The 23345-nt window shown below is 34.9% G+C and overlaps 1 protein-coding gene across 4 annotated transcripts in view; it reads left to right on the plus strand.

The window, feature by feature from the left end:
• The window catches only part of LOC145695183 (uncharacterized), a 203868-nt gene that overhangs the window by 151011 nt on the left and 29512 nt on the right, over positions 1-23345 (plus strand). For all 4 annotated transcript variants that reach the window (XM_081772153.1, XM_081772152.1, XM_081772150.1 and 1 more), the window contains exons 7-10: positions 7691-7915; positions 13686-13904; positions 16893-18442; positions 21321-21494. In XM_081772153.1, coding sequence (XP_081628279.1) covers positions 7691-7915; positions 13686-13904; positions 16893-18442; positions 21321-21494 — 2168 coding nt within the window. The remainder of the gene's footprint in view (positions 1-7690; positions 7916-13685; positions 13905-16892; positions 18443-21320; positions 21495-23345) is intronic.

Consider the following 23345-nt stretch of genomic DNA (forward strand, 5'->3'; position numbering starts at 1 on the left):
AGCCTGTCTCGACTCGTCTCGAGAAAATGTTGTCTCGACTCGAAAATATGTTTCTGTCTCGACTCGTGTCTCGACTCAACAGTCACTGTCTCGACTCGACTCAAATTCGAGTCGAGACGTCTCGAAATTCGAGTCGAGACAAAATGTACGAGTTAAAATATATGCACACATCAGCCAGATCATCATGACTACCTACCTAATTGTCAGTATGTCGATTTTTGGCATGGATAAAAACGGCGACACGTCTTGGCATACACGCAATGATCCTTGATAGGTCGCTGGAGAGAGCTGGCACCACATGTGCTCACTCAGTCACCTAATTCCCGTAAATTCCGGGAAGGGGGGCGATGTGTTCTGACGTCACGTTCAATCACATCCCACAAGGGACATCACTCAAATGTCCGGCTCCAATTTCAATGAAACTTTTTTTGCTGATAGAAGGCATGTATGCATCATTACTTGTGATGACAAATTTTTGCCATGGTGCATGTTTTCTATTTTTTTTTTAAATAACTTTTAAGAGTTGGTTATTAGAGATTACCACAGAAGTCCCTTACTACCCTTTGTAAACGGAGCGTTAATGAAGAAAAGTGAAGAAAAACCATGTGGATACATATAAGTCCTGGGGGGAAGTCGTATGGTAGATACGACCTTGATGGCAGCCATCTTGAAATCCGCCATTTTGAATTAAGGTCAAGTTTTCAAAATGGGAATAGGGTAATATGATACATAATTTCGGGCTAGAATTTAATTAGAAAAATAATGGTGAGATTAGTTTTAAGATACACCCATTTGGGGGAAAGTTACCGGCATATTAATTGTTTTTACTTACTGTGTGCGTAAGACCCTTCTTACTTTCGTCTCAAGACCTGTAAATCGATCGCAACGGCAGAGCCCGGTTTCGCACTATTGTTTAGAAATCTTTAAACTCACTTGAGGCAATATTTGTGGATTATTGTATTGTATTTTGCCTTTAATTAAATTTGAACCCACTTCATGATTTTGTGTAAAGTATCACTAAAAGAGAATTTCTGTTTTTATGGAGAACGTAAGCATAGCAATTATAAAAGATGAGTAAGGTGCGTATGTATTTATAAGAAAGTTTATTTTACGAGTCTTTTGTGGTTCCGCCAACCTATTCTTTAGTTGTTGTTTTTTTCAAAATACTCATATCTCATAAATAAAAGAGCTATTATAAAAGCTCTTACCACTATTCTTTAATACTTATAAAATTTTATTTATTGTAAAAGCACTGGTGAGATATTTCTTATCGCCCACTAAAATTATGGTGGAGCTCCTTCGTGGCTAACGGTTAGCATACTTGCCTTTGGCGTGGGAAACCTGGGCTTGATTCCCGGTGGGAGTTCATGAGGTTCGGATTCCACGTTAATCAGTAGGTCCACGTCTCACATAGCCTCGCTGCTGAACGGGACGTTAAAATCAGAATCAATTCAACTCAAAATTAGGGTTTTGACTTTATTATGATGTCATTAGTTTAAACGCCCAACTGCCCAGTAATTATAAACATTGACTACATTATAAAATTATAATTTGTGACGACTAAAATATCAGAAATTAAAGATTATTCTTTGGGTTTTGGAACATTTTGAAAAACGTGAAAAACTGGTACTGCACCGATACAACACACCTTTTGGATTTGTCATTGTGTAAAGTGATACAAACTAAAGAAGAATTACAACTTTATGAAATTGTATTAGGACTTATTATTTAGAAATAAACACCAAATAAGTGTAATAGTTCATTTCCGTATCAAATACCAAGTTTATGATGAATCAACTACACAAAGTAGGATCCAAAAACGCTCATTGCAATTTGTTCCATCCTTCAGTCGAACCAGGAACTGAAACATAAAGAGTGACATTTTCTTTTTAAAGATACTTTGTCACAATAATATTTCACAATAAGTATTGTGAAGGTTTATGTCAGTAGAAGGAATTGCATTCCATTATACAAGCGCAATTTCACAACTTTATGTACACATTAATAAATATCGAACACCCCATGTCCATATGATTAGCGTACGCGTCTTTGGTGCGGGAGACCTAGGTTCGATTTCCGATGGGAACTCCTGTGGTTCTGAACCCACGTTAATTTGTAAGTTCACGTCTCGTATAGCCTTGATGCTGAAAGGGACACTAAACTCTAATCTAATACTAAATACAAATATTTAAAGAAAAATGATGACGCACCAAGATGACGTGAATTTGGCTATCAAATCCATTTTGTGTTTTCAGTTATTTTCTAGTAGTATTTTTTCTAGGCATCCTTTCAAAAGACAGTGATGCAAATTTCGTAACTGCGAATTCCTGTTAGAAGCCATGAAATTATCCGATTAGATGCAAAATTTCCCGTCCACTAAAATAGATACCGTAAATTTACAATATCTAACAATAAATAATTCTGAAAGATATCGCTTTCAAGGGAAAAAATGAAGTGAAATCTTTGAGTTTTACGTCCCACGATTATGCCGGTTAGGCTAAAGGAGAGGGGTGATGATGAGAAATTAGTGAAATCGTGGAATGAAGAAAGTGGGAGGAACGGAAGAACCCCGAGGAAACCCCCGCACACGGTGTTTGTCCACCACAAAGTTCACTTGGTACGAGCTGGGATCGAACCAGGGTCCCCAAGCACCAGAGGTGAACGATCTACCACTGAGCCACCGCGGCCCCGCTTTAGAGGGGCCATGACGTATAGTTGAACTCATTCTCGTAGTATGAAAGGCATTATTTATAATTATGCATGATAGGATCACAAACAAAATTTAAAAATATTATGTGCACTTTCTTTTAACAAACATTATATTGTCTTTTATGGCGTGGAAGGGAATGTTATGTTCGAAAAAAAAGTCCGTAACACGATTCTTGTTGCTACACACTGCATGTTTCTAGCCACAAAAAAGATGCAGCGATAGGTAGGCTATTTTTCAATTGCTTTACATTAGCTTGATGTTTCAAGTCTTTTGTGTGTTTCTGAAGTTCACTTTTACCACAAAAGAGCTCAATATTAACATGTCTTACATAGCTTTGGTTCGATTCTCAACACGGACTGCAACTACCCGTTAAATTGTGCATCCGAAAGGCACTCTTTGTTAAACCTCGCTTATCACCGCTCCTCTTAATAATATATATAACTTCACCTCGAAGCAAATGTTGCATTTCTCTCTTTCATCCTAACACAAAACAAAACTAACCACAGCTGTGACACGAAGGAGCTATTTCAAAAAGAAACAAGCTGTGCTTCATAGAGATGTGTACCAAATGATAGAAGTATAAAGTATTGTTTTCTTTCCTGTTTATTGATATCAGTTGGTGTTCTTAATGAGTTTACTCATTAGTTTAGAAAGAGTATATGGAATTTGGACATATGTTGTACGTATTCTCCTGAGAAATTGATGAGACCAGAAAAATTATAAGGACAGATGGAATAGGTTTAAGCGCATCTACGTGACTTTATCAAATATTTATTCTCCATAATGGTACCACGCGGAAAACTTGGTATAGGCCTACTTTTATCTTTGCCTCCCACTGTTAGCTGTTTTGTATCATATATATCGGATGGTTTTGATATTTCTTCTGATCATTAAAACAACAATGGTACCTGTGTGCGTGCAGAAATGCAAAAGCACAAGGTAACTTCCTATTTGTTTTGGAAACAACAAACCCATTTCACGTGTGCGAGAGAAATTGAGCACAGCGAGATCGGGTGTTTACTCACGGTCAGTTCGCAGCAGGAGTCCATGGTAAAAATTTGGCTATCTCGAAAACACTCGCAAAACCTTACAAATACAAAAGACTGCGCTTCAAAGAAAGTTTAGACACAGATGTTTCAATTTTCTTTTAGCATCGTTCTTCAGCAAAGGAGTCGGTTCATTGTATTCGAAAAAGAGAAGGGAGAAAGGGTGAATTTATATTTTATGTGGGGGGTAACGTTGTAAGTAGTATAAACAATACATACCGCTTCCGACTCTGTACGCATACACTAGCCGCGGAGTTCACACACACACACAGAATCAGAGTCCTCACACACCAAGGGTGAGAGCTGTGCCACTGAGTCACAGCGGCCACGGGGCTAGGTCGAGTCCACTTTACGTTCATAGTTTCTTAGTACATAAATGTTACGATTATGAAATAGATTTTCCTTAATGAGCTGCATAAAAACAAAAGCTTTCGAAATACATTAAACAATTAGCTCGATTTGAGTGTGAACTTAAAGTTATATCAGAGTGTAAATACGGATACGCACCAAAGCTCGAAAACTTAATACACTATTTCTCCTATATAGTCAGCATGTATCAAGCAATCATTCAGCTTTCATCTGAGAGGATGGAAATCGAAGGCCCCTGAACAACTATGTTACTAATGTGCGGAATGTATTTATCTTACAGTGAACTGCTTTGATGCCAAGTGGCCTAACTCCAAAATTGAAATTTTCCAGGAGTGAAAGTTGAAGTTCAATATCTCATGAACAATCCATATTTCTTTTATGTTGGGAACCAAAACCATAACTACTGTATGTAGTTCATTGTTTTATAACTTAGTGTTTACAAAAATCCTTTTAAAAAATACCTATTCATAGAAGTGGATGGTACTTATCTGTACTAGTTCTTGGCATCCAAGCAGTCCATTTATTGTAATACTAGCTTAATATACCCATTCTTCGCATGGGGGCTGTATTTGGAAGTCAGCACCTGTGGAAGTATCACCATTCATTTCAGTGACCGCGAAAACTAAGGATTTGACACTAGTATCAATCAATATGGGCTATTTATACATGTCTCGGTATTCCTCACCCGCTGACACCCGGCCCGCATACAGTAGTAGCTGAATTTGCAAGTCATCGCTGATGGAAGTGTCACCATTGATCTCAGCGACCGTGAAAACTATGGATTTGACACTAATGTCGATCAATTCGGATTACTTTTACTACATGTCTCGCTAAACGCCCCCCTGAGACCCCCTGGTTCCAATTTTGACAAAAACGCTTCGCCTTAGACTGGGACCTGGACCAAGGTATCCGTGACCAAAATTTGGTAACTCTCGGCAACTTGTCTGGTCCCCAGGTCGGTCCCAGTAAACGTCCCCCCCGAGACTCCCCTGGTTCGAAATTTAAAAAAAAAAACGCTTCGTCTTGATCTGGGGCCTGGACTAAGGTACCCGTGACCAAATTTTGGGAACTCTCGGTCCACTCGTCTGGTCCCCAGGTCGCACAGACAGACAGACAAACACACAAACAAACTCTTTATTTTATTTATATTAGATAAGATATACTATGTAAAATAGTCTCGTATCATAATATGTGATGTACAACAAATGTTACATTATATATTATCCGTAGCTCGTGATATGCTGCAACATATTAAAGCCTGAGAATAGTTGGACAAGCGAATAATCCAGAAGTTACGTAACCCTATTGCGTTCATGGGAACGAAAACACAATAATTATAACTATGCTAAATTACTATAGACTACCAACTGCTCATTCAGAGAATTTATGAAGTTCACTCTATCGCAATAGTTTTATACAAACTAGATTTAGACTACGGATAATAGTTTTATACAAACTAGATAATCAATTATTATTATTATTATCATTATATTTACAGTACAACCAAATACAACGACATTAACTATTAGTTCTAATTAACTGAATTGAGCTGAAAATTAAATCTTGATCTTTAAAGATTAACTATTAATTTTATGCGTTCTGCACCTTTCTAAAGGAATAAAAGCTGAAATTGGTTTCAAGGCTGTTTCTGAGTGAATACTTTCTTCAAAATAATATTAAAAATTATAGAAAGATTTTCGAGACATTCGAGTCGAGTCGAGATTTTTAAGAGCCGTCTCGACTCGAAAATTCGAGTCGAGAAATACGTTTGTCTCGACTCGTCTTGAATTTAACAAAGTGTGTCTCGACTCGAATCTCGACTCGAATTCGAGTCGAGTCGAGTCGAGATTCGAGACATGTCTCGACTCGAGAGCATCCCTAATTGGCTTAATAAACGGACAATGTACTTGATAGGCAAATCTTTCTTATTGGTTGGATTTTTCTAACTAATCGAGTAAATTTAATAAAGCTTAAAATTTAAAAGCACATTATACGTATCATTATAAAAATTAATGATTTTTCGTCATAAAACATTGGATAACATACAAAAGTCTGTACAGAAATGACAGTGATGTATAGTATTTTATTTTCCACTAGCTGTAAGCACCCGTCATTATCGGATCTTAATTCAAAACTGGATAAAAATATTAAGTACCCTCTTTACCAACTCTTAATTCAGAACATCGATTAAAAGAGAGGAAAAAGTCTTTAGTCTATTCTCCGGTATAGACCCTCTGTTGTTATGTAAGCCCACATAACCATGGCGTAATTGGGATTGCATACACACAATGCCTTCTTACAAACCGCGAGAATCGTGCATATATTTTTAAATCCCCCCTTCCCCCGAGCGGAAAATCTTAAAAAAAAAAAAAAAAAAAAAAAAAGGCTTCGTACAGAATTAAATAGAGTGAAGATCTATCTGTGTGCTAAATTTGGTGGTTCTAGGACACTCCTTTCTTTGCAAAAATCTGATGACATATGCAGACATTCATATTATTTTATATATAAGTATAGATGCCATAAGTATAAAGGATCTTATTGATAACCATAATTTTAGACTTCTTTTGATATTTTTTGAAAAATTATAAACTGATTGTTTTTATTCATATATATATAGAGTTTCTTCGTTGAGTGTATTTTTGTAAATACATCTGTGATGCGTAACTAGCCCATTTTAATATTTATAAAGTAAGTATTTATATAATATATTGATCCGACAACTATAAAAGAACGTTCTAATGAACGTCGTGAATATGAAAAATTAAGATTTGTACAGTATCCGACTAGAGCCTTTCTATTTTAAGAGTGCCCCTGCTGACGCTGCTGTCAATGTGTGTTTTCCCGTACCCTCCTCCAAAGAGGAAGAACAAGTCGCTGTGGCCGAGTCAATAGTTGGATGTGGACAGGATTACCACATTGAATTATTTCACAGACTTCTTGTTAGCCATTCTAAGTAGCCTACGATCTTCATTCTCCAAGACCATATGACTGAATGACATATTGGCAACACAGCCGGGGGCATTCACTTCTTTTTCCAAAGCAAAGGGAAGGTTTTCTCCGTAAGAGGGCGCTGAAGTATGTTTCACATACGAAAATTCACACAGGTATTTTCCGATGGCATACCTGAAGTAGAAAGGGTATAAAGAAAACAGCATTTTATGTCTGTATATTAAATATGCGGTAAGCGTGTGACTTTAAAGTTTATGCGCGAAAAAGCTATTTATAACAAAGATATCCTGTCTAGTGTACTCCCATAAATTATGGAAGTAGGCTACACCAAATATTATTATTATTATTATTATTATTATTATTATTATTATTATTATTATTATTATTATTATTATTATTATTATTATTATTATTACCACCATCACCACTACCACCACCGGAGAAGAGGTCAAGTTAGTATGTGTTTTTTTTTTTTGTTTCCCAAATCAAATTAGTTGAATATCTGTTGAGAGCTAAGTGTCTTGACACTATTCACATCACTGTCAATAGGTTGATTGCATATTCATTATGTTTCCTAATACTTATACGTCATATATATATATATTATAATTTACAGATATAAATGAGTGTACTATTCTGCCAAGGAGCATGAAATGTAGTTACAAGTGTATTAACACCTACGGAAGTTACCTGTGTATATGTCCACCAAATCATACTTTAAATGCGGATAAGATGTCATGCAAACCACTTGAGTGTGTACCGAGTTGTATGAATAATGGAGTATGTGTTAATGGAGCGTGTAAATGTCCTGCAGGATTTTCTGGTCCCATATGTAGTGTAGGTAAGTGGATATCATCAAATGTTATGAAGAAATTGATTTTAAAAATACACTACGTAGATTTTTTTTTTTTTTTACATAAACAGGTAATTATATGTTAACCGATTTCGTGAAATATTTATTCGAATTAAATATTTCATAAGTAATTCAGCTAGTACTTCATTCAATGAAAACTATTTGCCTAAAAGTGAGTAGAATGAAACTCTCCGTGCAGAAATATTTTTAAAGAACTTAAAATAATGACTCTTCTCTCAATGTATTTGTTCGAAATATTAATATATTTGAAAAAAACATAGTAGTGAATTTATTGTTATTGTGTTGTATTCACAGGTACAGCACAAGAAGTAAAAAACACATTCACTTGCATGCACATAGAACAAATATATACAATAAATCAGTTATTCACAAAGTTACTCTATTATACAATCTGCTTCCATCATATATAAAAGACAGTTCTTTGTAAATAGCTTTAGAATCAAATTTAAAAAGTACTTGATAGAACAAAACTTTTACTCTATTGAAGAATATGTGCAAAATAATTCGTAAACGTATATTAAGTAAATTAGTGAATCTATATAAGAACCCATATGTAATAACTGACAGGAGGACTTCCGGGCGTAACCCCTCCCCCCGAAATTTTATTTACTATATTAAAGAAAATGAAATATCTTGCAGAATTTTCACATTTTCAGGAATAAAGTTAGCAAAGCCTCCCCCCCCCCCGAAACAAAATCGTAAATATGCCACTGATAACTGACATGTTTAATTTCGTTGTAAGACGACGAACGGATAAAATAAATGATGATTACTTTTTTTTTTTTAAGGCTTCTAAGGGTGGATAACGTGGACTTGAATGAATGATTTCTTGCCATCCGTCAGATTTCCGAAACTATTAGTACAATCTTGAAATTTTGTACAACTTTTTCCTTGCAGTTTAAGGTGTATATAAAACGGATTTGCTTTAAATGCGGCCCCTAAGGGGGATAACGGGGCTTGATTTTTTTTTTTTTTCGTTCGCCAGATCGGTGAAACTATTAGGCATAAAACCGTGAATATTTGTGTCAATGTTTTCTTGAATTTGAAGCTGTACATAAGACGAACTTTTTTTTTTTTAAATGAGACCCTTAAGGGTGGATAAAGAGAGTTTGAATGATTTTTTGGCATTCGTCACTTCTCCGAAATTAGGCGTACAACCTTGATATTTTGTACAAATGCTTTCTTTGCAGTTTAAGCTGTAGATAAAAGGGGATTTTTTGAAATGCCTAAGGAAAGATAACGGGCCATGATTTACGTTTTAATATACACGTACCGTTTGCCAGATCTCCGGAACTATTAGCATAAAACCGTGAAATTTTGTGCAGATGTTTTTCTTGCATTTCAAGCTGAAGGTAAGACGAGCTTTTTTGAGGCTCTAAGAGAGGATAAGGAGACGAATGTTTTTTTGCCGTTTTTCGGATTTTAAACTATTAGATGTACAACCTTGAAATTTTATACAAATGCTTACCTTTCAGTTTAAGCCATAGATAAGACGAGTTTTTTAAGTGTAGTCCCTAAGGGGTGATTTAAACGATTTTGAACTTGAATGATTTTTGCCGTTCGCCACATCACCAAAACTATTAAGAGTACAGAAGGCTGTTTCATCCTTATGGTAGTAATTTGCAGTCGCCACCAGAGGCGCTAGTTTCGCGTCAGCAACGTGACACACGCAGTACGGAGTAGCCAGACACTTGTGTACAAGCCGTGCAGAGGAGAGACGTGTGTGAGCAGAATGCCGCCGAAAATCGACTCTTTTTGGGAGGGCTACATCGTAGCACTTTCTGATATAGGCTACAGCTATAGCCGAATAAGAACACAGTGCAAGAAGAAAGGTTTCACAGTGTCTGATAAGGGAATTAATGCAGCCATCCATCGCAATGCAAACCCAGAGCAAACCATTGTCATGCGTCGTCAAAAGGGGCAAAAGAAGCAACCGGCTTCACAACGCAGTCAAGATGTCATTGCCAAGGTCCGCCGGTTTGTGACCCAGGAGAATCCACCCACCCAACGTGACATAGCGAGGCGTGTTGGACGGTCAACTGCAACTGTACACCGAATCATACGCGACAATTTGGGACTCAGAAGTGCACACAAGCGGCGGGTCCATGTTCTGAAGCCAACGCACATTGCAGAATGGCGAGTGGCATGCAAAAGGTTGTATGAAGGTTACCTGGCAGGTGACAAATGGCGTTATGTGATCACCTTAGATGAAGCATGGGTCTATTTGACAGGATCCCAGCAGATGCGTGCAATTTACTACAGCCACAGTGATGGAACCGGTCATGCAAAGTGGGTTGGCTCCTGCAAAGAGAGTTTTCCAAAGGGATTTATGGTAGTGACGGGTTTTTGTGCAAGAGGAAAACTTCCGATACACCGGGTGTCATCAAATGTCAAGGTGAATGCAGCGTATTATATAGAGCATGTACTGGAACCCATCTTTCACCAACATGCCCCGGCTTTGTATGGCAATGACACTGACAGAGTGTTCATCCACCAGGACAAGGCCAGCAGCCGTACTGCCAAACGAACGGTGGCCTACATGACACATGGAACAGGAGACAGGTGTAAAGGCTATCCCATTTCGAGACATCTCCGTCAAGTCACCAGATGCATCCCCTGTGGACTTCTGTGCTTTCGGCCTCCTCAAACGGAACATCAATAAGCGTCGTCCGACCACACTTGGTGGCTTTTGAAAAGTGTGCAAGAAGGAGTGGGTGAAATTGGATCAGACAGCGCTCAATAGAGGTCTCCTTCAGTGGAAACTACGATATCGTGCAATCGTTCACCAAAGGGGCTCCCACATCGAACATGATCGCTGGTGGAAACGGAGTTTTACGCCCTAGGGCACGGGTCTGTACTTCACTACCATAAGGCTGAAACAGCCTTCTGTAGAACCTTGAAATTTTGCACAAATATTCTCCTTGCACTTTAAGCTTTAAATAAAATAGCATTTTACGAAAGGTGGATAACGGAGCTTGAGTGTTTTTTGCAGTTCACCAGATATCCGAAACTGAAATTTTTGAATATATATTCTTCTTACGCTTTACGCTCTAGATAAGACAATAGTGTTCAAAGTGCGCCCTCTGAGTGGGGATAGAAAGTCTTGAATGATTTTTGTTCTCCAAGACTATTAGGTATTCAATCTTGAAATTTTGTATAAATGTTCTCCTTACACTCTAGCTAGGCTGTAAATAAAGCTTTTTAATTTTCTTTTTAAATACGGCTGTATGGGACGAAATTTATTTTTTATTTATTTATTTATTTTTTTTGTTGTTGTTGTTGTTGTTCACATCTCAGAAACTATTAGGCGTAAACCTAAAATTTCTGTATATAAATATTTCCCATATATCCTAGAGGAAATAAAGAAGGTTTACAGGTCAAAAGGGGTATTGTACATTTCCTTCAACTTTTACTAGTCCTTCGAAATTCTTGGGCACATTAACCACATTAACGTGAAATTTCGTTCAAAGATTGTCCTTGAGCCTTTGACCAAGGGTGCATATTAACGAAATAACACTCCTACAGGAAAGAAGGGAGGCTTAAACCTTTTCTTCAACTTCTACCAAATTTTTGGAACCCTCAGTATAAAACTTACAATTTTGTACAAATTTGCTCATTGAATCCTAGGGTAGTTGGAGGATCGAACCCAGCGTTCGTGAGGCCCCATCAGCTTAACTGTGTTCTGAAGGTACATATTGTACAACATAATTATCAAAGTTGTATGACACATGAGCTACAGGAATGAGATACATAAATGGACATTTTTTTCTTTGCAAACAGTACACAACTGCTTGGTTGTCAATAAATATGAACAGTATTTGGATAGTGTATGATTGCTGCAATATCCGCAGCCAGGAATTCCGGCACGAAAATTGATATGCACGTGTAGTGTTTCATTGGAATAATACGTTACCTTGAGCATCAACCACAGTTGTCGGTAGCTAATGTGTTAGGGACGCATTTTTCACCCTAGGTTTATTAGTTTGCTTGTTTAGGGATACCGACATATGATGGCTTGCTTAGGACATATTATGGCCATCTCCGTTGTCGCTATTTAGTACACGGAATATTTTTATGTAATGAAGCTTATATCTTCAAAATCCAATGTGATTTAATTTTAATTAGTTTGATCTTATAAAATAGTTGATGTTCTTTAACCTTCTAAATTAGTGATAGAAACTCAATGGGATGGATTGCACTTAATTTTAAAATGAATAGTTCTTTATAGCAGAAAAAAGTGAAGTAGACATACGACGTTCCTCGAAAAGTTTCTGCTAACTACTACTAACCAAAGCATTGGTGTTCCGCTGTTATAAAATTCTGAAGAATAAATTAATAGGCTTAAACAATCAGATATAATTTAAACATAGATACATCAATTTTCCACAGCAGTTTGAAAAAGGAGTTTTTGTGAAAAATGGAAATTTCTCGTGAACACTTTCCGGTAATGATTTTTTTATGATTTCAAACGTAGTTTAACACCGAAACAATGCATCGAGCGACCTCAATTGGCTTTTTAGAAATGAAGCACCATCTAATAGGATTTCCGAATTCCAACGTGGTCTTACATTTCTTAGTGATAAATTTCGTGGAGGTCATCCATCCATGTCTGTTATTGCCAGTAATGTTGATGCTCTACTGCGGGAAATGATTGAGAAAGATCGGCATGTTACATAGCATGAGATTCAGGTGCCCTTGAACATTAACATAACAGGAATACATATGATTTTGTAAGGTCACCTGAACGTACGGAAACTTTCAAATCGTTTGATCGTACACAACTTGACTGAAGCTCGAAAACAGGCTCGTATCAGTTGATGCAAAGAAATGTTCAGAAAATTCAACCGAGATTAGTCAAATTTCGTATATTATATCGTTATAGGGGACGAAACTTGGGTATATTCATACGAACCTGAAACTAAACAGCAATTCAGTCTTTGAGCGTTTCAAAATGAGTCGAAACCAACAACAGTTGTTCGTTTGATGAATGTTGCCTAATAAATGATTACTTGTTTCTTTGGTTATACCGGACAAGTGGCAACCATTGCTATAGAATATCGAAGAATTGTAAATACTGAGTGGTACACAACAATTTGTTTGTCAGAGGTCATCAATGAATTGCATAAAACGAAACTAAATCGTTGCATCATACTTCACCATGACAACGCCAGTTCCCACTCAGCACACCAAACTTTCAAGACATGTTGATTACTGTATTTTTCTAGTAAAAATGTCACATTAATTATTCATTCTTCATATTCACCTGATTTATCATCTTATCACCTCTTTGTTCCCACACATGAAAAATAATCTGCATGGTAATCGATTTGTGTCGCCAGAAGCAGCTGTTGACGCATTGCGAACAGCAGTTTCTAAGGTACTTCTTTAAACTGCTATGAAAAATAAACGTATAGGCTTGAACAAACAATCAAAGGTAATTTAAATATAGAAATGTTTATTCTTTCGAATTTCATAATAATATCGGAACACTAGCACAACTGCAAGTAGTAGTATAGAAAATGGTTTCAAAATTGATTTAAATGTGTACAAAAATATATCGATTTTGAAGGTGAATACTTGAAGGGCAATAAAGCTATTTCCAGAATTTCACATGTCTTTTTTCATAATGATTGCAGAAACTTTTCCAGCAGACTTCGTATTTAAAGATTTGTAGTTGGTGGATAATACATGAAATTTTATTTACGTCATTATTCTTTCATGAAAATTGCTTTTTCAGACGTAAATGAGTGTGAGGAACAACCTGGCATTTGTCATCACATTTGTCGCAATACCCTTGGTGGCTACGTATGCTTTTGCCACGGATATTCAAGTTTAGCAGATGATGGACACAGTTGTATTCAACATAAATGCATTCCTCAGTGCAAAAATGGTGGAAAATGTAGAAGAGGAATATGCCAATGTAGATCTGGATTTACTGGAAGATTCTGTCAAATCGGTAGGTATCATTTTTACATTTTTAGAACTTCTGATACCTTTCGATGATAATAACATTTATTTATTTATGAACAAAGATCCAGACACAGATGCTTAAATTATTACACTGGAAATAATAATAATGAAAAATAAGGAATTACAGAGTGGGTGTAGCAACGCTTATACGTTTAGAGGTACCATCCAAGCATTCTTCTGGTGAAACTAAGGAAACGTCAGTGAGAATTGTCAATTGCAGGATTCTAGTATAGTTACGAAGCGACTACGTTAACCGTTCTCAAGAAATAATATAATCATAATGTTGTAAAATTACCTGGCTTTATGTCGAATGTCACTTAGATAGCTTAAGTAACTTAAAGCCATTGCTTTCAAACCTTTCAGTCTTTTCTTCAAAATTCTTCCAGAAATAAGTTGATTCTGTTGCTTGTAGGATCTTAGAATAATCCTCTAAGTGTTACAAGATACCTGTATTCATCTAATTACATAACCTAAATATATTAACTACATATGTGCTTGAAACATAGTTCGTAGGAATAATTTCAATTGTATCTATATCTTGATATAATAAATCTCTAAGCACAATACATAGAACTAAGGACAATTCTGCATTTGATTATATTAGCACTTTCACATTACATGCTGTCTTCTGAGTTAAATTATCATCAGTGTTTCTTACATTGCATGTTACAGTACTAATATGCAACACGTGATTTTAAATACCCTTTCTTTCAGCAAGTTATTTAAATGTATAAATATATATAGTATGTATATATATGTATGTATCATGTAACACTTCCAATTAAAACGGTACTTTATGACCACTTAAAAATAACGAGCGAACTAAATAAAAGTCTGCCACATAAATGGATTGGATGTGCTGGTCGTGTAGTTAAAAGTACTTCTTTCATGACCTCCACGTTTCCCTGATCTTATTTCGTATGACTTCTTTCTGTGGATTTTTTTGAAGAAAATGTCTGTCAACCATTTCTACCAGCCACCTTAAAATTATTTTCTGATATGCATTACACAGACCGTTGCATCTGTCGATCATGAAATGTTACAACTCGTTTGACAGGAATTTAACTACAGACTTGATGTATGTTGAGTTACAAAAGAGGCTCACATTGAGCACTTGTGATCTGTAAAATGATAGATATGTAACGAAACAAAGATATCTTTTGATATCACTTTCATGCATCTGCTTATTAATAAACATGAACTATTAATGTTTGTAATCGTAAAGTTAATTTTAAATAAGCCTGTATATTTGAAACTTATAAATTTGAGATCATTCAATATCACGTTTTTTTTATTCCCTATTTGTAAACATATCATCGTATGCATATAACAAGTTATTACTATGTTTTGTATATACTTTATTAGAGTGAGAGTTTCTACGCAAGAAAGTAACATACAAGTTCTCACAGTATTTTTCTCTCAAAAGAGGTCGCAGTATACACTACCTTGTGAAGTTTAAAATTCTCGCATTTTGGATTATATAATCTACCTGGCACATTCTAAGGTATTCTTAGCCAACTTTAACAGTACTGCTAACTGCTTTAACTAAGTCCTCAGTGATATAAGAGATTCTAATAACGGATGTTAACATTGATAAGAGTTTATTCTAGGGAAAAAAAATGTTTAAAGTTTTACTCAACATTAAAATGTTGCACTACGTTAAGCCATACAAACAGTATTGAATGATTATATCAGTTCGAGTCTTAATAATATCTTGAGTAAGTATATGAGAGGCATAATTTTCAATCCTTGTCGTCTTCAGTTGTTATTAAGTTAATCAGTTAATCATATATGATATCCTATGTCTAGAAGATATTAAATCATTCACTGTTAAATCAGATTACATTAGTTCATTTTGACTGCATTCTCCAGGGACACCTGTGTTACGAGAGATTCCTGGGTCGATCCTAGTCTACGAAAGTTCGTTGCGAACAATATCGTGTCCGTTGGTTTCCTCAGGATTCTCATGCTTCCTTTCGTATTCTCATTTAACAATTCTTCCATAATTATCGACTTTCATTTATCATCCGTCTCCTTTAGTCTGAAGGGGATAATCATGAAATTTTAAAAAAATGAAATGAAATCGTTGAGTTTTACGTCTCACGGTTATGCCGGCAAGGCTAAAGGAGACGGTGATGATGAGAAATGAATGAAATGGTGGAATAAAGAAAGTGGGAGGAAACGGGAGAACCCCGGGGAAACCCACGCATACGGTGTTTGTCCACCACAAGGTTCACTTGGCGGGGTTGGGATCGAACCCGGGACCCCAAGCACCAGAGGTGAACGCTCTACCACTGAGCCACCGCGGCCCCCATGAAATTACAAATTTAATTTCATTTTACATTAATGTATTCATATAGCTGACTAGTTGGTATGCGCGACTTTGATGCACATGGTTCTCGCTTCAATTTGCGATGAGAATACACAGTTTTTGCAGTTGTTAGCTTCGTAAGACAATTAGGAGCTGGAATTAAGAACTTGTGATGTTCGGTTTAGAAATCCTAAATAATGACTTTGGGAGCTGATGTTCAGATCACGCATCACTCAGGAAGACTTGCTGTTTGTAGCAATAGCCCTTCGCGGACACTAGCGCCAAGAACTTAAGTTTTTTCTCTTTTTTATTATTAAATACAATATCTTGTGCATTATTTTTATGTTTGATTCTATTTAACGGCTTCCATATATCTTGTGAGTGCTAATAGTTACCTTAAAAACCAAGAATTCAATCTAGGATCAAGTACGTCAAAGGAAAATGCTCTATCAGGCTGTTGGAAATATATATATATATATATATATATATATATATATACACACACACACACACATACACATATATATATATATAATCTTCTGTATCGCTCATATTATCTTGAATATTGTATGTACTTGTAACAGTAAACCCATATTATATCTGAATTATTATTGTAAGTAAATGTTGTTCTATTATTGACATTTTGTCAATTTTTGATTTCAGACATCAATGAATGTTTAAGGGACAGTAGTATCTGCAGTCATATGTGTATAAATTCATATGGAAGTTTCCAGTGTGTGTGTCCGAGAGGGTATAAATTGTCTGCCGAAGGAAGAACTTGTCAAATTGAAATCACAGAATATATTTATTCAACTTCATATGAACAAATTATTTCGTCAGGAAAGAACGAAGTAGATTTACTAAAATCATCTTTGAAGGGACAAATGAATCATACAGTGAAAAGTTGGTTACATTCTGACGATAAAAAAGTTAATGTAGATAATTTAACAGAGAATACAGACTATTCTTCTCAAGAATTACAACTTCATATCTCAGAAACAAAGGTTTTCTCCGGACCATTTGAAACAGAAAGTTTTATTTCAAATATGATTCTTAGTCCAACATATGTGACTAAAGAAACGAAAATGGAATCTCTTGAAGTTTTTAGTGTTGGTTTGCCTGAAAGTCCAGAAATGTGCACAAGTAGTTTTGAACAAAATAGTTCATTTGATGTTGCTAGTGAAATCCCAGACACAGATAATGATAGCAATTTTATTGAAATATCCTTCTTTATAGAAAGCAGTTACATTTATGACACAACATTATCATCCCAAGCTGTGAATAGCACTAGTGAGGAATCAATTGTAGTGTCTGAGCTAGAAGACAATTTTTCCCTTGTACTTAATACTACAAGTGTAAGTACAAACTTCCTCGCCTCGGAAGATACTGTACTATCGAGTTATCCTCCTTTTATATCATCAAAATACATTGATATGTCATCTGGATGGGAAAGTCACATTTTAGTGGTTGAAGAATATGCAACAAATTCGATTGAAGCATCTTTCTCAGAATTGCCATATGATATTTCTGATATCTTCAATATATCAGATGTATTGTTTTCTGACAGCTCAGCATTAGATATTGATTTGTTTAGTGTAGTTAACGAATATTATGTTTCAGATAACTTTTCAAAGGACATAGATACTTTGGACATTTTGGTGACTAGCACAGATGTTATGGTGTCACACAATTTGGGAGCTTTTGTCCAACATCCTATAAAAAGTGTAATTAATGTAGATAATGTAAAGTTATTGAAAGGAGAAAGAACTTATGAAGAAAGTCAATCATCTTCACAGACAAATCTCACAACAAAAGTGAAAGCAGGGAAAGGTGATAAATCGAAGAAAAAGGAAAAGCAAAGGAAAAAAACGAGAAGAAAGAATAAAAAGGGTGCCCAAAATTTTGAGATACTCAATCACATACTAGAAGTTCCAGAGAAAGAAATTCAGTGGTCATCTGTTGAAGAGAATTTTGTATCCTATAGTGACATAGATGAAGAGTATTCAGTTGATGATAATTTTGATTATGATGATGTGAATATTAATGAGCAAATTGGTCATCCTACAACGAAATTAGAAATTTCAACATTATCGTATTTTCCTATTTGGAATCAAAGTGTCTTAGAGCAAGATTGCTTCTACGGAGGGAAACAGATTAAATCTCGTTCATCCTTCTATCGTGATGCAAAAAACTGTACGAAATGCGTGTGTAAGGTAAGCTATTTTATTTTATTTTATTTATTTATTTATTTATTTTAATATTTTGCGCCAACACGTTGACTTCATAAGTTTACACGTAACGTATCGACATTAAAGATAGCTTCCAAGCCAAACAAAAATGATTTACAAGATATACGAATTTATATTTATTCAAGGTGTATTATTATTATTATTATTTCAGCATTGTATTTATTACTTGGTTAGTATCATACTTGTCCCAAAGAAAGTTTGTGGTTAGGTATGGGGATAATCTTTCAGACGTATATAACATATATTCCGGTGTTCCGCAAGGATCAAATCTCGGACCACTTCTGTTCCTTATGTTTATTAATTATATAACTGAAAATTTGGATTGTAAATGTTTGATGTATGCAGATGACCTCAAAATCTACAAACTATTGTAAATTTGGATGATTGTTTGGTGCTCCAATATAATATTAATAAAATACTACTTTGGTCTCAAAACAATGTACTACCTTTAAATTGTAACAAAACCGTTTCAATGAATATTACGAATAACACAAATCCAATTTTTTTCACTTTAATATAAACGATACTCCAATTAGAATTGTAGATACTATTAAAGATTTAGGTATTGTTTTTGACAGCAAATTGCTTTTCAAACAACATCTTGAGAATATAACTTCCAAAGCGAGAAGGAATCTTGGAATTCTTAAATGGATGTCCAAAGATTTTAAGTCTATTAAAACATGCCTTATTCTTTATTATTCCAATGTTAGAAATCATCTTGAATATTGTTCAATCATATGGAATAGAAATATAGATTATATATCTACTACTCTAGAGACAATTCAAAATCTTTTTCTTGCTTGGCTACTCTGGAAGTTTAAGTGTTATGAAGGTATGTCGTTGGATGAAGTCAGGATGTCCTTAGGTATGTTAAGGCTGTCTGAAAGAAGGATTATTTTGGATCTTACAATGTTACATTCAATTCTTCACGGTAATTTGAAACTGTTATCAATAATAACTCTGTATACAACCAGTTCTTATATAAGAAATCCGAAAATATTTAAACTCATTCAGTTTCTCAATGATGTTCCTTTGTATAAAATTTTATCAGTAGCCAATGATTTTGCCAATGTTTTTGATCATAATTTTAGTAATATACAAAGACAGTTATATAATCATTTCATTATCAGCTGAGAATATTATTTTCTTTTATATAACAGCATGTTTATTTTGTGCATGATTTTTTTTCCTTTTCTGTGCATGTATAATTTGTATTTTATAATGTACAAGTGATATGATAAAAACCATAGAAGATTGTAGTAAATGTTAACATTATATCGCCTGTCATTTATGTTAACCCGCCGAGTGACACGGTCATGTGGGTTGCATATAAATACGTTTAGATTTAGCTATGATGAGCTAACAAAGGATTTCTACGTTATGGACACTTGAATGGTCAATTATCTCAAGACACTGGTAATTGAAAATTAAAGTGATATGATAAAAACCATCTAGGGTCCAAATCTTAATAACCCCCCAAAAATGAAAGAAATTGGTTCAGCCGTATTAGCGTGATGAGCTAACAAAGGATTTGTACGTTCTCTTTTATATATATAGATTATGTTTATTTTTGTTATTTGCATGTTATTTGTATGGAAATTGTAAGTGAGCAGTTCTGTTTGTAATTTCCAGTATGCAATAAAAAATTATTATTATTATTATTTAATGTTCACTGTGCACTGTACTTCAAAATGCACTGCATATGTTCGGTTTCTATGTGAGTGTCATTAAAAATGCTTTTGTCCGTACATGTGTAGCCAGTGGTCAAGCATCTTATGCATAGTAATAAGTTTAAAGTGAGATTGAAACCTCAATACTATACGTTATAATAATAGTAATAATAATAATAATAATAATAATAATAATAATAATAATAATAATAATAATAATAATAATAATAATAATAATTTTAACATCCCATGCTTTTGCCCTTTAGACGACAGGAGAAGGATGATTAATGAAAGTGAATGATTGGGGAATGTGAAACGGTTTTATCTTATTCCTTCAAATACTACAGTGATGTGAAGTAGAGGCTAGATTTCTTGTTTCCTAACCAGATGTTTACGGCAATGGAAAAATGCCACTATGGATGAAACCATCCTTTAAGCGATAATCCAATGAGTGGAAGCATCGTAGATATCCTTGTCGAAAGAGTGCGTCATGTGAAAGGTGATGAGGTGAAGGTCTGCATTCATGAGGTAGCCCTGCATTATTCTATACGCCACGACAGACTGTCGGTGCAGCCTACTACTTCACCTTTGTCCCTCGTTTAGCGGAAGGAAACAGCACTTGCTGCTCACGACGCTCACCATCTTCGATGACAATCCCAGCTATTATATAGTTAAGATGTCCTTCTTAACTGGCGATGGAAAGTAGTCGAATATCCTCTGTATTAGCCGGATTACGATTATTGTCCGTATGATGACTCTTCATCAATGTGAAAGAACCACTTCCCTGGAAGCACATGAAGCCATCATCGGTGTCAGAGCGGTCCCCCCGAAACATAGACAACGTTATTGGAATGTTTCTATCTTGCAGATATAGTTTTACCGTATGTTATTACTAAAATACAAACTAATACGTAGGTAGTTTCTGCACTTGAAATATATATATATATATTAAAATTTGTAATAAAAATACACTTAATTAATTGTGGTCAACATGGATATAGTTCACTGTATATAAAATTCCATACAATCAATAAATAGTAGAAACAGCTGGTAGTACTAGTAGGTAGTTGCTGTTGTTTTTATGAATAATAGTAATAAGATTGTAAATGCAAGTGTTGTCTTAAATGATTTTCATGTAAACTGTAATATTTAATGGTATTGTTATTTTTCAGGATGGAGAGCTTCGTTGTGCTCCACGACACTGCCCTCCACCACATTGTGAAAGCCCGTTGTCCGGTGATTGTTGCGACTACTGTCCAGGTGATTGCGTGTTTGAAAAATATGTATATTTACCTGGAGATAGATTCAGACCAAGTTTAGATCCATGTCGAGAGTGCTATTGTGAGGTTAGTAATAGGGAAGATATCATTCCACTTTTAAGCATGAACATGAATAAATTAATCGTGGAATTTCTTAATACTGATTTATGTAAATTACGAATTAGTATAACAATCCTTAGAACTTCGTTAAGACTTGAGTTTGGTTTCCACTACCTTCAGTCTTTTTCTTTTTCTTCCATTTATTCGTTTCTGAAGTCATTTTAAGTCCTGGAAGTTGGTGAATAGACTTGGAAAGAATTGGAAATTAATTCATAAAAGTATTGAAAGTACATTTTAATGAAAGCGGTTTAGCGAATTCGATACATTTGCACAAGAGACTTCTTGTACCGCTAGTTTTGCATCAATAATACATTTGTTTCATCATCAATAAAATAACGATCAGCTGAATGATCTATGTTTCTATCTTTGGTTAACCTCATTCAAGTGTAGAATAATTCCGCAGAGAACTTGTAACGTAGATAGAAAAGAAACTATCAGTATTAGTTTTTCTTTATCTGTACATTGTTGTTTTGATTTTTTCCTTTCTCTTTTTCTGTGCATATGTAGTTTTGGATGACATCTGTTTTCATGCCATACTACAAAACTTCTCTCTCAAATAATTAAGGCCAGATCATTATGTTTGTCATTTCACAGATCTAAATGCAAAACTCAAATTCTCAACAAAAATTATAAAGATACAGAAAATCCAACTATAACTTCTGATAACGGCCTTCATGGAGAAAAAAAAAAAAATCTGTAGTTTAACGTTTTGCACTTCGTTGAATCAGAATGTGGGAAGAAGCAGAACTAGAATACCTCCAAAACACAGATTTACCCATTAAAATTCGCATGCCTAGGATTCTTTGCACCAGTACGGGTAATCAGCTACTACGCTTTCCTTTGCGGTGACATATGTATAGCTGTGACATTAAAATGTTTCACTTGAACTTCATGCATTAAAATATAGTTTCCTCTACAAAATTAAAATACCTGTAATTTAATTTTCTTTTGTTTGTTGTACTTTTCTTGTATTCAATCAGAGTTTAAACTGTGTTACGTAATGAAAGTAGCTTAATACTTTGTATAGTTCCTGTTTTCTAAATGTAATAAGATTATTATAAAATAAACTACTCTTTTATGGAGGATTCGACATCAGATGGTAGCCCCTTTCTCTACCGAAGGAGTGTACTTTTGATACATGGGGTATTCTTAAGTGATATATATATTTCAATATGAGATTAATAATTGTTAGGAGTTAATGTTACATGTAATAAAGAATTGTTTAAAAGATGTGTGCAGAACACCTCATAGAAAACATAATGTGTTGGTTACTTACAATAGATTTTTAAAGTCCACCAGCTAGAGGATATAGGTGCATGTCTTTATATGATACTAAAATGTTTCTATTAATGTTATAATGTTTGAAATCAGTGGTAAGTTAAAGGAAGATGATCTTGCAATATGTAGTACTTATATTTGAGTTTTTTTTTCTTTCATCATTGGAGGGTTAATGGTATAGTGGTGATAAGTTACTACTACTTTTTAATTAACGAGGTGTTTAATAAATGCGAAACAAAAGGAAAAATGGAAAATTCATGAGACTACATATTATCGAGGTTTATTATACTCTAGACATCGTGCATATGCGTAATATTTTTAGCATTTTTCTGTATTCATTCTAGTAGTAAATAAACCACCTACTACCTCGAAATGAGTTTTTTGCATCTGTGTCATCCAACTCTTTACTTGTTGGAGTCGCGTGAAGAGGCTACTTAATGCCTATCATATATATTTCATGTCTACTGAGAATAGGTAGGAACCCTTTTTTTTTTTTAAATTGAAAATTAGTGTAGTGTTTGAATGTTTATTATGAAACTT

The sequence above is a fragment of the Thermobia domestica genome, chromosome 9 (assembly GCF_964235325.1).
Source record: "Thermobia domestica chromosome 9, izTheDome1.hap1.1, whole genome shotgun sequence".
NCBI lineage: Eukaryota > Metazoa > Arthropoda > Insecta > Zygentoma > Lepismatidae > Thermobia > Thermobia domestica.